This window comes from Echiichthys vipera (assembly GCF_963691815.1).
Source record: "Echiichthys vipera genome assembly, chromosome: 8".
In the NCBI taxonomy this organism is placed as follows: domain Eukaryota; kingdom Metazoa; phylum Chordata; class Actinopteri; order Perciformes; family Trachinidae; genus Echiichthys; species Echiichthys vipera.
Window position 1 is genome coordinate 3778837 of NC_139833.1, and position 16785 is coordinate 3795621.

General features: G+C 41.0%; 1 protein-coding gene across 1 annotated transcript in view; it reads left to right on the plus strand.

Moving 5' to 3' along the window:
* plcl2 (phospholipase C like 2) overlaps positions 1–16785 on the plus strand; it is a 42369-nt gene that overhangs the window by 9037 nt on the left and 16547 nt on the right. Inside the window, exons 2-3 of the mRNA XM_083918626.1 lie at positions 10411–12891; positions 13840–14043. Of these exons, the coding sequence (XP_083774752.1) occupies positions 10411–12891; positions 13840–14043 (2685 nt within the window). The remainder of the gene's footprint in view (positions 1–10410; positions 12892–13839; positions 14044–16785) is intronic.

Sequence of the window (16785 nt, forward strand, 5' to 3'; positions counted from 1 at the left end):
AGGCATCAGGCTTGACTTAAACATTACTTTCCTAACGTTGTAAAACAAAATGTAACAAATTGACACATAGACACAAATATACTAATGTTATTTATTACTTAATTTGTTATTAAAATAAACAATTGTGCACCTGCTTAAACGTCTTAAAGTCAAATGTAGCAGCAGAACCTGAGAATAAAGTAACTTAAATAACAAACAGTAATGAAACATGTTTGTAAATATTTAGTGCAAACAGGAATTTAAAAAAAATAGCAGCTGAACCTGATAACAAAGTAACTTAAATAACAATGTGAGAGTTGTTTTCTCAGCTGTACCTTAAGGAACGCATGTCTATAAGTGACCAGCTACGGTGTATTTGTTTTGAATATGTAACATTTCGAGTGGTGAAACTTAATTAAAACTGTTGTTGGTTCACGTGGAAAAACATGAATCGCTCTAGCCTGTTTATGGCATTTTCAATGTTAAGTGAGCATTCATGCTAATTGTCATCTTTTGTAACTTTTATTAAAAGCAAATCGCAGCACAGGCTTTTGTTACAGTGCTGTGAACACATAATTGTACATTTGTATCTTTACTGTTTAATAGCTCGGTCCATGGATCGGGTCAATAATCCGATACCTGACCCAGCTTATGTCAATATCTGGGCATCTTAATATCGACTCGGTGCATCCCTAGTTATTTGTATGAAGTACTTTTAGATTTCACAGAAAAAAACACTTACCGTAATTTCCGGACTATAAGCCGCTACTTTTTTCCCTCGTTCTGGTCCCTGAGGCTTATACAACGGTGCGGCTTTTCTACGGCTTACGGTAACCAGGGGCGTGCACTACAGAAGATGCGCGAGACCGAGGCAGACATCTGGCGCCAGGTAACGAGAGCAAAACAAAGAGTAGGAGAGCTTCAGCGACAGTTTGCGCGAAGGAAGTGTTCATGCAAACACCCTCAACATGGAAAACAAACGGAGAAGTGCATATGATGCTGCTTTTAAGTTAAAGGCAATCGATCTGGCTGTCAAAGAAGGAAATAGAGCTGCTGCACGTACCCTTGACATCAATGAATGGCTGGTTATTTTGATAACGTAAACGGCCGCGGGACTGCACTTATACTGCCGTGTTACAGGCGAGCACTTTGTATTACTTTGCACAGTTGTATTATTTGTACTCTGCACGAATGCTGTTCGCCATGTCAAAGATGTGAAAGTTTGATTGAATGATTGAAAGATTTATTGTTAATAAATGGGACGCTTTGCGTTCCCAAACAGTCATCTCTGTCCCGACAATCCCCTCCGTGGTAGCAGGAACCCCTATATACTACGGTAATTACACATCAAAACGCCTGCGGTTTATAGTCGGGTGCAGCTTATATATGGAGCAATCTGTATTTTCCCCTGAATTTAGCTGGTGAGGCTTATAGTCAGGTGCGCTTTATAGTCCGGAAATTACTTTATTTTGTTAAACCTAAGAACTGTGAACCACAGACATGATAAGCAACTATCCATCCCCTGAGGCCAATCAATCCTGCTGCCGTGCCTGATGGCTGTTTGTTATGTAATAGCATGGATTGACCAGCCTGTCCCCATAATATCATGAAACGTTTGTCTTTATGTTCCTTTGGGCACAGGGCATAGTCTGCAACTTAATAAAGCATCAACACTGTTGAGAGGTACTTTTTAATTTGACTGAATTCACAAATGAATATATTGTAACTGTGGTTAATGACTCAATCAATATTTGAGAACATGAGCGTCTCTCTCCCAAAGCCCAGAGCCAAAAAACACAGAGCTGCTGATGTAAATCCTGGAACGGCTCCACACAGAAGAGGTAAATGAGGGTGAACGATGATCTCAGAACACCTAAGGCTTTTCTCCCCTCTGGTTTATGCTTTATTTTCCTTTTTCAGAGCTGCAATACTGACATCAATCAATCAATCAATCCTTTATTTGTTAGGCAAAGTGCACATTTATGAACAACGATACAACATATCCCTGTAAAAGTGCCGGATTATAGCAAAGATGCTAATTTGCATCCGTAGTCCCTGCTAAAAAGACTAGAAAAAAATACAAATACTACTAAATAAATAAATAAAATACAAATAGAAGAGACAAGACACACCGATACACAATACATGACACACTCAGGAGGACACCAGACCCACACAGGATAATATTTACACAAACACATGGTTTAAATACTGACAAGACACGATTTTTGACAAATACAGAAAATTAATAATTATCAAATTAACAAATAATAATAATAAAAAAGAAAAGATACAAGCAATAGATACAGGAAATCTTTCCTGCCACAATCCATCACTGTATATAATAACTCTCTCACCTCTGCCTGACAGAGAACTCTGCTCTCTCTACTGTTTTGTTGTATATTTTATTATTGTTTATTGTTTATAGCACACGGTGCACTGTATATATACACTATGTATATATTGGATTCCTTTTATGTTATGTACAAAGTGTTTTATTTGCTGAGCCACTGCTGCTGTAACAAAATAATGTCCCCGTCTGGGATCATTAAAGTAAATCTATTCTATTCTAAAACCACCTTGCAAAACAATATAAAGTCAAAACTGCAACCTAAATTAAAGGTCCCTTTTTTGTTGTAGTGACCAACGGCTTCCAGTCACAACCGCAGTCTTCCAAAGATAGACATACTTACTTACTTCCGTCGATATCTGTTCAGGAAATGATTTATGAGCTTTACAGGTTGAGTCCCAGGATAGTCTCCTTCTCTACACCTGATTTGTCCGGCTGATATCACATGGTGCAGAACCAAAGCAGCTGGGCCTTTCACCAGGTTTAAAGTCCCGTGGGACTGGACTGCAGTGCAGCTGGAGAACAAAACGTCCCCACATGCTAATTAAACTGGACTATCGGTTGGGCTTTATTGGATGTTGAATGGATACAGTATATATTATGGACAGTTTGCCATCTTCTTTTCATGTGGACTTATTTTTCTTCAGTCTTGATAAAAATAATAATGATTTTAAGATTTTAAGAAAAGGTCACTGCATTTATGAAGTAATCCATCCCAACAAATGGGGGTTCAGAGGTACTTAGGCTATCATTCATTCATCTTCAACCTCTTGTCCCTGTCGGGGTCGCTGGGGGCTGGAGCCGATCCCAGCTGACATCGGGCGGGAGGTGGGGTCCACCCTGGACAGGACGCCAGTCTATCACAGGACACATAGAGACGAACAGAGACAGACAACCATTCACACCTACGGGTGATTTAGAGTCATCAATGAACCCAACACCTGCACGTCTTTGGACTGTGGGAGGAAACCGGAGAACCCGGAGAAAATAAAAATGATTTTATACTTTGATGCAGTACGAGTATATAAAAAAATGATAACAAAATAAGCAGAAAGGGGAGAAAAGGTTCTTTACACACAATAAAGGGTAATTTTTCTCACTGATGACAGTCACACAGTTGGTTCTCTTTCCTGTTGTTTCATCTGTGCAGCCTTGGGTTGACACACTGATGGCAGAGCTGACGTTAAATATGTTTTTATTAATTATATCTTCTCTATTTAACCAATGCTTACACTGATGATAAATAAATGGCAATGGGCCACTTAGTGGTAGCACTTCTGTAGGTTGTAAATGTTGTTGTCTAACACACGACAGCAGAGTGTGACCTGAAACGTTTCCTCTTCTCTAATGTCACCAGTTGGGTTTCCTTGTGACTCATCTTGTTCTAGTTTTTGTTGTTCCTCCAAAGCTTCTTCCTGTCGCCGCGGTAAACTCCCTGCTCTCTTTCGCACACATTAGAGTTATCATTCTCCTCTGCCTGTTTAACATACCAGGTGGCGTTAACACAGCAGTGCTAGGGAAGAACGTAGTAGTGAATGTTTTCATTTAGTCTTTCATTGCCAGACCTACGGTATCTCCAGAATTGCAGAATAGTTCTGAACAAATGACATGGCATAGAGGTACGAGTCACATTTATAATTCATCCCAAACACTTTAACCCATAGAGAACATTGGATTTAATAATATTATGCTCTAAGTGCTTGAGCCACATTGTAACATGTTGGACAGTTTTACAATGACAGTGGAACAATACCTTAGACTACATATTGCCTTTTGTTGACTTCTAGCTCATGTAAAGACCCTGATTGAATTATTTAGGAGCCACGTTGAGCATTCATGTTTTTGTATGTATTTCAATTAATTAATTATACTGTACTAATAACGTACTGAAGCATGACTCCAAATATGTTGTCCATATTTTTATGGATATATATTTTCATCCTCTATCACATTCATCTCATCTAATCTCATCTTCAGCCTCTTATCTGGGGTCGGGTCGCGGGGGCAGCAGCTTTAGCAAGGGACCCCAAACTTCCCTTTCCGGGCCACATTAACCAGCTCTAACTGGGGGATCCTGAGGCGTTCCCAGGCCAGTGTGGAGATCTAATCTCTCCACCTGGTCCTGGGTCTTCCCCGAGGCCTCCTCCCAGATCTGTCACATTGTAGTATGTAAATATTTTTCACGTACTTTATCCGTATGATAATGTTGTCATATTATGAATAAATGGAGAAATAATAACATGACAAAATTGAATTATCAACCAGTCGTAGAAAGGACTAGACCGAATTATGCAACAAGTAAAGTCCAGACTTACATTTTAGGACAAGACTCCGTGAAGTGTCTGTTCGCTAAGTTCACTTAAAGCCATAGATTTACCCAACAATCAGCATTGTAACAAAATAAAGTAAGAAACTTAGATGTGGAAATTGGGAAATCACAAAAAAAAGTACCTTTTGACCACAATTAAATATGCTGCTGTTTATTTCACGCTCAAGAAACTCTCTCCATTACTGTATGTACTGAACTTCATTAGGCTAACTCATTTCTAGTGCCAAGCTTTGTGAGTCCTTTAGTGACTCATAGGTTTGACCATTAGTCCTAAAAGGTACATATCCCACTGTTAGGGCTGTGGGATATGCATGAGCTTCTTAGGTAACCATGCTGTTGCCTCAGCTTGCTTGGTAGGCAGTGGAGGAGCCTTGGTTCTTATCCAGATTTAGAAAATGATTCAGCATCTGACTCTGGATATGGGAACTTGGGCCACAGGAGATCTGATGTTTCCGGTGTTACATGGTGTTTGGCCATACACCGATTTCTTCTCCACCACTATATTATATTATTTGTAATATGTTTATAGTGTATATCAGTGTGTTTTCTTGCCAGATTCACTTGCTGGTCGCAAAGAAAATAGACCAGAGACTAGATTGTGAGCCGGGCCGCGGAAACCGTACAGCCCAATTTGTTAACATCATATTTATGTACAGTCTATGGTTAACATGTGCGTCAAATTGACATGATCCGTACTTAGCATTGCTTTAGCTTCTTGTCTCAACCCAGTGGCCAAAATGAGCTGCGCTGCCCACGCCCAAGTTAAATATCCAGTGGGAACATTTCCTTGCTGTGGCATCACTAATTTAAATATGTGCACAGGGTGTCAAAACTTAACTTATCATAATTAGGGTTGCACAATTCTGGGAATTTTCAAAGTTGGAAACTTTCAATGGGAATTAACGGGAATTTATGGGAATAAAATGGAATTTACCAAATTGAAGGTAGGCCCTTATCTGGGATTTTAAATATAGTTGGGGAAATATATTTTTAATGTTAATTCAACCAGATTTCATGAAAGTACACTTGAGAATATCTTTGCTATTCTTCAATCACAAAGCACACTGCTAACTGCAGGGGTATGGAGGCCACGCCCCTACACGCACTGTGTATTCCTCCACATGCACGGATGATTTCTAGAACCCCTGTACTATTACGTCCACATTTTTGAGACCAGAGCACAAGACAATCGAAGCAACACATTTAATCCCGTAGACTACGTAACATTTCCTATGGAAAGTTTCTGGAAGTTTTTCTGCCCCTATGGCGACCCTATATCATAAATGGGCTTAAATAAACGATCAGACCGGTACAAACGTGGTCCTGTTGTTAGCCTGAAAAACATCTCTATTGTTTGAATTGTGCAGGCACTAATGGTGTTGATGAATGCTATTCAACGATCGATTATTTAAGCCTTGCTTGTAACATACATCGACTGATGCAACCTGAACACATCATCAGTGATGTAAGGAGAGGAGAACCATGGGTGCGGTAGCGCTACCTGGACGCAAGCTAGGGCCTGATCAACCCCAGCTGGGTCGCCTGGGTGAGAGTGTAGGATGCTTGAAAGACCTGAAACACTCTGTGACCCCATCACTGATGATGTGTCCAGGTTGCATCAGTCGATGTATGTTACAAGCAAGGCTTAAATAACCGACCATTGAATAGGAGCATTCACCAACACCATTAGTGTCTGCACAATTGAAACAATAGAGATGTCTTTCAGGCTAACAACAGGACCACGTTTGTACCGGTCTGGTTGCTTTGTTACATTTGTATTCTGATGAAATTCTTCTTGCATAGATTTGGTTATTGTGGACAGATGCCAGCGCTAGTCTGGAACTGAGGGTTTATTTATGTTGCACCGTGATTCACATCCCTTGTTGTTGGGGATGTAAGTAGAACAGAGGAGCAGAGAGTAATGGGTCCCCTGTCATGTCCTTAGTTGTACAGACAGTTCATAACTGCTCACTGAGCCAGGAAAAAATGTGGGATCCAGTCCACCGGGGGATTCAGAATCACATGGGATCTGTGAACAGTTGGATATCGTCCGTCTTACTTCCTCACCTGTCTCTTCCTGTGTTCGCCTCTCTCTGACTCACCCTCTCTCTTCTTCACTCGCTCACACGCCACGCATTTATTGAAACAGTAAATAAAGACATAAAAGTAATATACCATGTCAGGGTAAGCCTGATGGGATTAACGTCGTTATCTTCTTTATTATGACACACCTTGAAAAACATTTTTATGTTCTACTGCTGGCAAAATTAGTTATTCCTTAAAGGACTTTGCTACTTTATTTAACACATTTTAATTTAAAAATCATGTTAAAACTACATTAAAAAAGCCACTCTCGTAATATGCTGAGGTAAACGCTGTATGCAGATAGAAACAAAGCTTTTACCATAGCATAAGCTGAATAATCCATTAATTTGCCAAATAAATCCATTGTCAAATACTTACAATGTAAATTGTGTCATGCAATGGGTTGTTATTTTACGGTATTCCTATTTAATAGGGTGCTGGCAAATCATCCGTACATGTGATTGAAGAGTACACTGGTGAATGTCGTGCATGGTAACAATTAAATTAAATAGGCATACTGTTACATATAACATGCACGAAACCACTTTCCCCCCAAACAAAGTTCACTATTAAAAGGTGCAGTTTTCATTAAGTATGTAAAATTCTCAAGCGTAACTTCTCTTGGAAATTTACCGACCCTTTGAGACGACACTCCCAATCAAACAATCAGGTGGTTTGATGATTACCAGTAAAGGTCCATGGACCCTTAAAAGCACCGACCTTGTAGGAAAGATAAAGGTCTTAAACGAGGCTGTGCTTTGTTGGCCAGGCTCACAAAAAAAACATCTTGATCATAGTTCCCTGAAGAAGAATTTGGTCGCGTCGGCTCTCTTGGTCTGTATCAATTTAAAGCCTCGTTTACAGATGAGCTTTTTGGTGTCTGTGGGCTTGACAGTGTCGGCTACATTTTCACTCTGCTTATAAACAAGCCTGGGACGGTCGGCATGAGCACTCACACCACTTTCAGCCACTTCTGTCTTGCTCTGTGACTGTCTGTCACTGTGAAACCAGGCCCAAAGCTGAACCCCCAAAGCACAAAGCTCATAAAGTACCGATACTAATAAAATGTGAAATACTATTATTTTTAACGGCAGGTTACTGCGGCACCTGTCTAGTATTTGTTTACTGTGCAACACCAGATTCACGTAGATGTTAAGTGATATTTATGTATCTGATATTTGTCTAAAAGTATGTGTACCCTTTAAAGTAAATACCTGATTGAACCATTAATAGATAATCTGATGATGGCAATCCTTTCTTTTTTAGTACATTGAAGGACTAATGAAACTATACTTCTTGCTAGAGAAACCACCCTGGGCCGTGTGACTTCCACCAGAAACAGAAAAGGGACTGTTGCGTAAGAAGCAAGTGTCCTCAGGAAATAATAACAAATGCTAAGACACGTTGGGTGTGGGCAGTATTGTTTTCTAGTTTTGGTAAAGGAAGCAGAGGGAAATCCTGAGGATAATGCCTGGCGAGGCCGCCGTGGTAATAAATATAGCAGGAAGCAGACACATAGTATCAGTAAGCTGTGACCTGAAGTTCACATTCTTGCCCAGATCATAAGGATTATCTGCAGTCATGCATTTAGGTTTTAAGCTCCCCTTTTATATAATGAACTCTCCTAAAGCAGCAGACTGTAAAATAATGTGATGTTTATGTTTGCATTTTACCCAATGTGGTCCATACATGGAGAGGGTTAAGCTAATCAGAGTAAATGCGCCTGTCTGTGTGTACTCCAACACACAGATGGGATTTATAATGATTCATTCTTGTTGAAAAATCATTTGGCCCTGTGTCATTTTAGATTTGCCCACAGAAGCTTCCATGGATCTTGATAAGATGTTTATGATTTCACTTGGTTGCATTTAAAATGTTTTTTTATGTTGGGGAGCAACTCAATAGTTTTAAAAATAAACTTTTCTGTCATGTGCTATGATGTCTTCATTGTACAAACAAATAAACAATCCTAGCATGACTGTGTCCGCAGCGTTCTGCAATGTGGATCAATGCTAATTACTTTTACTGCATCTTGTCCAGTTAAAAAACAAATGTAGCACTGATAATCCCTGTATACGTCTAACAGCAACTGCTCAGCCATAGTGGTATTGTGAGAATAGCGAAAACGGTAAGCAGACAGATGAGAGACAACAATGAGTGATTATGATAAAACTTCTTCAAAAATAACAACAAAAAAAGCTGATCCTATGAAAAACAACAGCTATGCTTTCATCCATCCAAGCCCAATAATGTCAGCTTGAATGGGTGAAGTAAACGGAGGAAGGTTTAAATGTCAGAGCTTGTTAAAGCTCCTACGTGCGTTTATAGACATGCAGATAAAGACACATCAATCATACATGTAAGCCATCATTCCTATTACTAAATCACATTTTGTGACTAGATCTTCTCTTGACAGTGATATTTCTGAGTACTGGTTCTTTTAGTATGTCAGGTATGCACATTTCATTTTGATTACATAAGATGCTGTCAAGGCTTATCGCATTTCATTTAACCCCAAAGGGAAATTAAGATCAAGGGTCTCTGGAGTTTCAGCATCAGGAGTTCTAAACTTGGCAACATCATATAGTTGACAAAATGATCCCCTGCTTTTGTATAAAGAAAAAATAATTAACATGATTTGGGTTTTGCCGGTGCGAAATTTGTGAAATGAGTTTGAAAAATCAAAAATATAAAAATGAGGAATAAAGGAAGCTGCTCCGGGGTTCATTGAACCTAGGGTTCATTGAAAATGTCAGAAATGTGGACACTGGAGATGACTGGATTTGTGTGGGCAATACTCTCCTGAGGGGAATTTCTTGTTGTAGCTCCATAACGTACAGTGACAGGTACGCTAAGTCACCCTACAAAGTTGCTGCTAAACAAACATTCAGTAGGAACAAACGGACTAGGAAGGAAGGACATTACATGCAAACATATCAGAGCAGACAGTTGTGTTGTATTGTTATCTAAGCTAAAGATTTACTTTGTCTTTATGTTGAATGTATACAGCTAATTAATTAAACACTGGTATCCAATCAGTGCTCTGTATCGGCCGATATCCAAAGCCAAGTTACTGCTATTGGGCCTGAAAAAGTCGGATCGGTATACCAAACACAGGGCGCACACTCACACTGTCCTTCCGCACCGCGACCCGGGCTTTAGGGTACTTGTCCCTTGTTGAGTTTTATTCACCAAATATATGAAAGGACTGTTATTACTGATTCATAAAAGTGTAGTTCTGGCGTAAAATTATAAGCCATCGAGGCAGTTTTATTGTGTATAAACTATTAATGGAGAAATCTGGGACAGTCGCTATCAGCCGGATGTGGCTAAAACTGATTAGCTTGGGGAAGTACGGTGAAGCTGTTAAAACTGCATCTTAAATCACTAATGCTCAAAATAACACCAAACCTCTGCAATAGCATGGTTAGTTTCCCTACACATAAATAGGTTTTGCAAGAATTTACCTACTGGCCCCGGTACCAGGTCCTCTCGTACTAAAGTCCATTCTAACCTGAAGCTCTTTGAGCTCTTTAAACAGGTCTGCATGTCTGTCAGATAGATATTTCGCAGAGTTGGACGTGTTCTCATTGTTCATAGCGTTTAATAGTCTAATAAATCAGATGATTGAGTTTTTATTCATGTACTGTCTTCTGTTTCCCTGCAGGATGGCTCAAGACAGCGCAAAGAAAGAAAGAAGACTGTATCATTCAGCAGCATGCCCACGGAGAAGAAAATCAGCAGTGCAAGTGACTGCATCAGTGCAATGGTGGATGGCTCCGAGCTGAAGAAAGTACGATCCAATTCCCGCATCTACCATCGCTACTTTCTCCTTGATGCCGACATGCAGTCTTTAAGATGGGAGCCCTCGAAAAAGGAATCAGAAAAGGCCAAAATTGATGTAAAATCTATCAAGGAGGTGCGGACAGGGAAAAATACAGACACTTTTAGAACTAATGGAACCTATGATCAGATATCTGAAGACTGTGCCTTCTCAATCATTTTTGGGGAGAGCTATGAGTCCCTGGACTTGGTGGCAAACACTGCAGATGTAGCCAACATTTGGGTTACAGGGCTGAGGTACCTGATCTCCTATGGGAAACATACCTTAAACATGATAGAGAGCAGTCAGAACAACATGCGCTCATCTTGGCTCGGTGAACTTTTTGACGAGGCAGGCAGTAACAGCAAACAAATAACGATATGTGCTTCTGTGCAGCTGGTCAAAAAGTTGAACCCAGGACTTAAAAATGTGAAAATAGAACTGAAGTTCAAGGAGCTTCACAAAGCTAAAGACAAAGCAGGTTCCGATGTGACAAAAGATGAGTTCATTGAGGTCTTTCATGATCTTTGCACCAGACCAGAAATTTATTTTCTCTTTGTTCAGTTCTCCAGTAACAAAGAATTTCTGGATACCAAGGACTTAATGATATTCCTGGAAGCAGAGCAGGGCATGGCACAAGTCAGTGAAGACACAAGTTTAGAGGTCATTCAAAAATATGAACCATCTAAAGAGGGGCAACTCAATTGTTGGCTTTCTCTCGATGGGTTCACCAACTATGTTATGTCTCCAGAGTGCCATATATTTGACCCTGAACAAAAAACAGTATGCCAAGACATGAACCAGCCCTTGTCCCACTATTACATCAATGCATCCCACAACACATATCTGATAGAGGATCAGTTCAGAGGTCCCTCTGATGTGACAGGGTATATCCGCGCCCTCAAGATGGGCTGCCGCAGTGTAGAGCTGGATGTGTGGGATGGGCCTGATAATGAACCTGTTATTTATACTGGTCACACGATGACATCGCAGATCGTGTTTCGCAGTGTCATTGACGTCGTCAACAAGTATGCCTTTGTCGCATCTGAGTTTCCACTGCTACTGTGTTTAGAAAACCATTGCTCCTTAAAGCAGCAGAGAGTCATGTTTCAGCACTTAAAAAAGATCCTTGGAGACAAGATCCACATAGATCCTCCAAAACCCGAGGACTGTTACCTCCCCTCTCCCTTAGAACTGAAGGGGAAAATCCTGCTGAAGGGTAAGAAACTGAGCACACATTGCACTGCTTCAGAAGGTGAGGTGACGGACGAGGATGAGGGGGCGGAAATGTCTCAGAGAATGAGCATTGAGTCTGCAGAACAACAGACTATTGCACCCAAAAAATTCCAGTTGTCTAAGGACCTCTCTGATCTGGTGACCTTGTGTAAATCCGTGGAGTTCAAAGACTTTCCCACATCTTTCCAGAACCAGAAGCAATGGGAGCTTTGCTCTTTCAATGAAGTCTTTGCCAGTCGCTGCGCCAGTGACTTCCCAGGTGACTTTGTTAACTACAACAAGAAGTACCTTGCACGAGTTTACCCCAGCCCCATGCGGATTGACTCCAGCAACATGAATCCACAAGATTTCTGGAAGTGCGGTTGTCAGATTGTGGCAATGAACTACCAGACCCCTGGCCTGATGATGGATTTAAACATCGGCTGGTTCCGTCAAAATGGGAACTGCGGCTACGTGCTGCGTCCAGCGATCATGAGGGAGCAGGTTTCATATTTTAGTGCCAACACTAAAGATTCAGTGCCTGGAGTTTCTCCACAGCTCTTACACATCAAGATCATCAGTGGACAAAACTTCCCTAAACCCAAAGGCTCAGGCGCCAAAGGAGACGTAGTAGACCCCTATGTGTTTGTGGAAATACACGGCATTCCTGCTGACTGCGCTGAACAAAGGACTAAAACAGTCAACCAGAATGGGGACAACCCTCTGTTTGATGAGAGCTTTGAGTTTCAGATAAATCTCCCTGAGCTCGCAATGGTGCGCTTTGTGGTGCTAGACGACGACTATATTGGTGATGAATTTATTGGCCAATATACCATCCCCTTTGAGTGTCTCCAGCCAGGTTTTCGCCATGTACCACTACAATCTCTGACAGGGGAGGTTCTACCACATACCTTGTTGTTTGTTCATGTGGCCATAACCAATCGAAGAGGAGGCGGGAAACCACACAAAAGGGGGCTCTCTGTACGAAAGGGCAAGAGGGGTAGAGAGTATGCCAGCATGAGAGTGCTATTGATCAAGGCTGTGGATGATGTCTTTAAAACAGCAATGCTGCCACTGAGGGAGGCAACAGATCTCAGAGAAAACATGCAGGTAAGTCCACTAGTATCCTCTGATGTGTGCGCTACCGGCCCAACAATAACATCATGACTTCATCTTCCAGCATGGGAATGTTTTTCTGGGAAGAGTAGACTGAAGAAAATGTTACCCCAAGTCAAGTATAGATTATAACCAGATCAGCATCTGGGGAAAAAAAGCACCCCACTCTAGAAAGAGTAACACAAAACTACTGGATTTGATCTAATCCTTATGTGTTGCACAATAGTCGAAACAGATGTGGGGACAAAGATGAGAAACATCTCGTTGAGATCCTAAAGATGATCGAATGGCAGATTTCTGCATGGTTGTAAAATACTGCAACTATAACAGATGATGAACGTTGCCTTCAGCAGGCTGTTAACATGTTAACGTCATTTTAACGGCTCCCTAATGAATTCAGTGTCATTCCGAATTTTCTTTTTGCTTGTCTGATATTGCACACTTTGTTACCACGGAGGGCATGAAAACAGTGAGATTACAGTGAGATTTTCTCATTCATGTCCTAATTGTGGTCTCTATTCCTCATTTGTAGTCTCTGTAAAGAAATGTAATGAGAAATGTGGTATAGGAGTGTCACAAGACGTGGTTGGTCCCATGTTGTGTTTCTCCAGGCATTGTATTAGGGTTTATTTTGGTAGCCCTGTTTATATTGCAGTCATTGTGTGATAACAAGCCACTGGCCTTGAGACTATAACACATCTTGGCTGTCCCGTCACAGTTTGTCCCTCCGGTTGTTTATGTAGGGTTTAAATTTGGGCTTTCACAGGAAGGTTAGGATTTGTGCATGTGCGTGTGTGTTGCCATATTTTAGCAACATAGAATATTCATTTGTTTATTTACTCGCGTTTCTGTCATTAGACAAATGTTTTGCTTGGAATAGCAGTATAATCCAGTCTAACAGCATGCAAACAAAGCTATAATTTCTCCCGTCTCTCTCAACAGAATGCCATTGTGCCATTTAAAGAGCTGTGTGGCCTTTCAGCAGTGGCTAACCTGAAGCAGTGCATCTTGGCCCTCTCTCCTCGGCTGACTGGACCTGACAACAGTCCCCTTCTGGTGTTCAACCTCGCTGACCAGTACCCTAACTTGGAGCCCCAAGGCCTGCTACCAGAGGTCCTCAAGAAAGTCGTCACCACCTATGACATGGTGAGTAGCAGTCTGAAAGAGATGTTCACTTTATTTGCAAGACACAAATTACTGATCTGTGTTCTGGCAAAATATAAACATTCATTTTACATTCAGTTGTACCAACCTCAAAGAATCAGAGTAACAAGCAGATGTGATTTTAGTTGATGATGATTTGGGGTAGGTGTGATTTTTCTATCTTGTCCATCACTGTGGTTCTCATGTGGGAAGCAAAAACAAGTTCTTTCTCAACATATGAACTGTAATTTAAGAGGGCAGTCTAAGTAAACATCTCAATCCATCCATCCAACAAAAAAAAAGTCTTTACCAAGCAAACAAGCGTTGACTCCAATCCAATCGATATCTTGGCTTTACTGGACTTAATGGGGGCATACAGAGACGGTTAGGTAACGCGGCTGTAGTTCTGTTAAGTAATAAAATCAATGTTCACAAGTTATGCAACATGCTATTGAGGCTATTCCCATACAACCGCATTACCCTGAACACATCCTGTTCTCTGTTGCATTGATTCTCAGCACATTATGAGCAGGAAGTAGAGCAACAAGTGAACTACTTTCAATATTTTGCATGCAGTAATTGAAGTATATTTTATAAGATCTATCTTTATCCTCTTGGCTGTGGCGTTATTCCCACAGAATATCTATTAAAGTGCTCTGCCTTGTTGCTGAAATGTGCTTTATAAATAAACTTGCCTTGCGTTTTTCTAAATCCTGTAAAATGGGATTGGGTGTTTAGCATCAGTGTCTGAGAGCAGCTGCTTCTGTTTCACACATTTCCAGTGTGCGTAGAACGGGAGCACACAGTAAGATGAAAACATGTTGGCGAGGGCACAAATGGTGTTGGGAGCATCCTATTTAATATTTGATACATTTTTAATATACTTCACACGTCATTTGTGCTATGGAAACACTGCTTGGAGACCCATTAAGTGTTGTCTTTACTCAACGGTCTTAGCTTTATTGCACGCATCATTGGGACATCCCTTCAGACTCAGAGATGAACATCTGAAAAGGGGGACGATGTTGCAAAGACTTGATGGATTAAGGTGGCCCCTCTGCTGGATTCAGACTCGGGAGTAGAGGGCTAGTTAAGTGGGCCTGATGGAAAGAGGGCAAGGGGGGAAGAAAGGAGAAAATGGCGTGTGTTTGGGGACCAGAATTGAATAAATTAAGAGCGAGGGCTTAAGTAGTGTGAAGCTGCAGGCCTCAATCGCCAGCAGAGTCTCAGAGGAGATGGAGAGCAGGAAGGTGCACAGCTGAAGGGGAGCTGACAAATACAGAGGCATAAATGAAAAGGAGGCGAACCAAACTTCAAGAGAATTCAGGCACTGTGTCATAACCAACCACTGGGAGTAACCCGGCTTTCGCTTCCTAATTGGCAAACATAAAAACTGGGTCTCAATCCCTGTCCGTTGGTGTGCTGAAAAGAAGATGGAGAAACTCGGCATGATGCCAGCTGGTGGTTCTGTTTTTGTCCACAGCAGATGAACTAAGGGCACAGCCTGTAAATATTGATGAGTTTTCCATGGATCTTGAATATATTTGAAGTGTTGATAAATATTAGTTCTATGTATAATCTACGCTAACTTTGTAATGAGGGTCTGTTTTGTTCCCCTTTAGTTATTATGTGCATAACGGCATTGCTAAGCTAACATCACTATAAAAATAAATAAGCATTTTAAGTCTTTGTTAAATGCGGGTAATAATATTTATAGAACTAAACATAGCATTAACAAGAGGTGGTCAAAGGTGCAAATAGGGCACAGTCCGCCCACTTAACTTAGAATGTGCCTTTAAATACATTTGAGATGCTGTCTCTGCCACCAAGACGGTAATTTCTTCTCCCATCAGGGAAGTAATCACAGCATGTGTGCGACAGCTCCAAGTGCCGCAATTGCAGCTGGGAAGTGACACAAAACAGCCACAATCACTTAGTCATGACTGCTTTCAGCATAACATGGTGATTCACTGCATGGGTTTTTGAAAATGTATCTGTCCCCCGTATAGTACACGTTATCAGGGGATGGACTCTATGTAATCATGCAAAATAAGGCTACGTGTGTATGTTTTCCTTTAGAAAAGTCCTCACATTGCTATGCCTTAGCGCATACTCTCAAAAAGTAGTTCCAGTCAGTCAGAGCACGTTTTGCAGGTTGGACGTTCTGGACAGTCCAGTTGCTCTTGACAGAAATCGCTTTGGGGATTTTTCAGGTTGAAAAATGCCAGGCGCACTGCACTTCCTTTTTTGTTGAAGAAGCTCTGAACAGGCAACCACTAAATCCCCCGTCCTCAACCATTATTTCACTGCAAAGTTAAATGGCGGCTGCATTTCTGCTCTAAATGAAGCTCCTGTAAAAGTGTGGGGCGTGTAGGGTGGAAAAATACAAAAGCAGCAAACACAGAGCTTCATTGTCACTGAAAACAATTACAAATAGCCCGGCTGCTAAGACGTTATCTGTCTGATCGGGCCCTTATACATACACACACACATGTCACAAATATATACAACATATCACTTCAAAAACAGCTGTGCACTGTACTTTACTGGTACAGGAATAACCAGTGCATGTGTTGGGGGTAAATACACGTTTGGTGCTTCTGTGAGTATTTCCAGCAACAGGACAGTAAATGTGGGACTGACTCAAAGTATGCTCATAGTCATGAAGCAACAATGTGAGTAATTGTTCTGCTTGTTTTTTAAGCTTCAACAGAGGAATAAGATACAGTATATCTGACTTTCGAT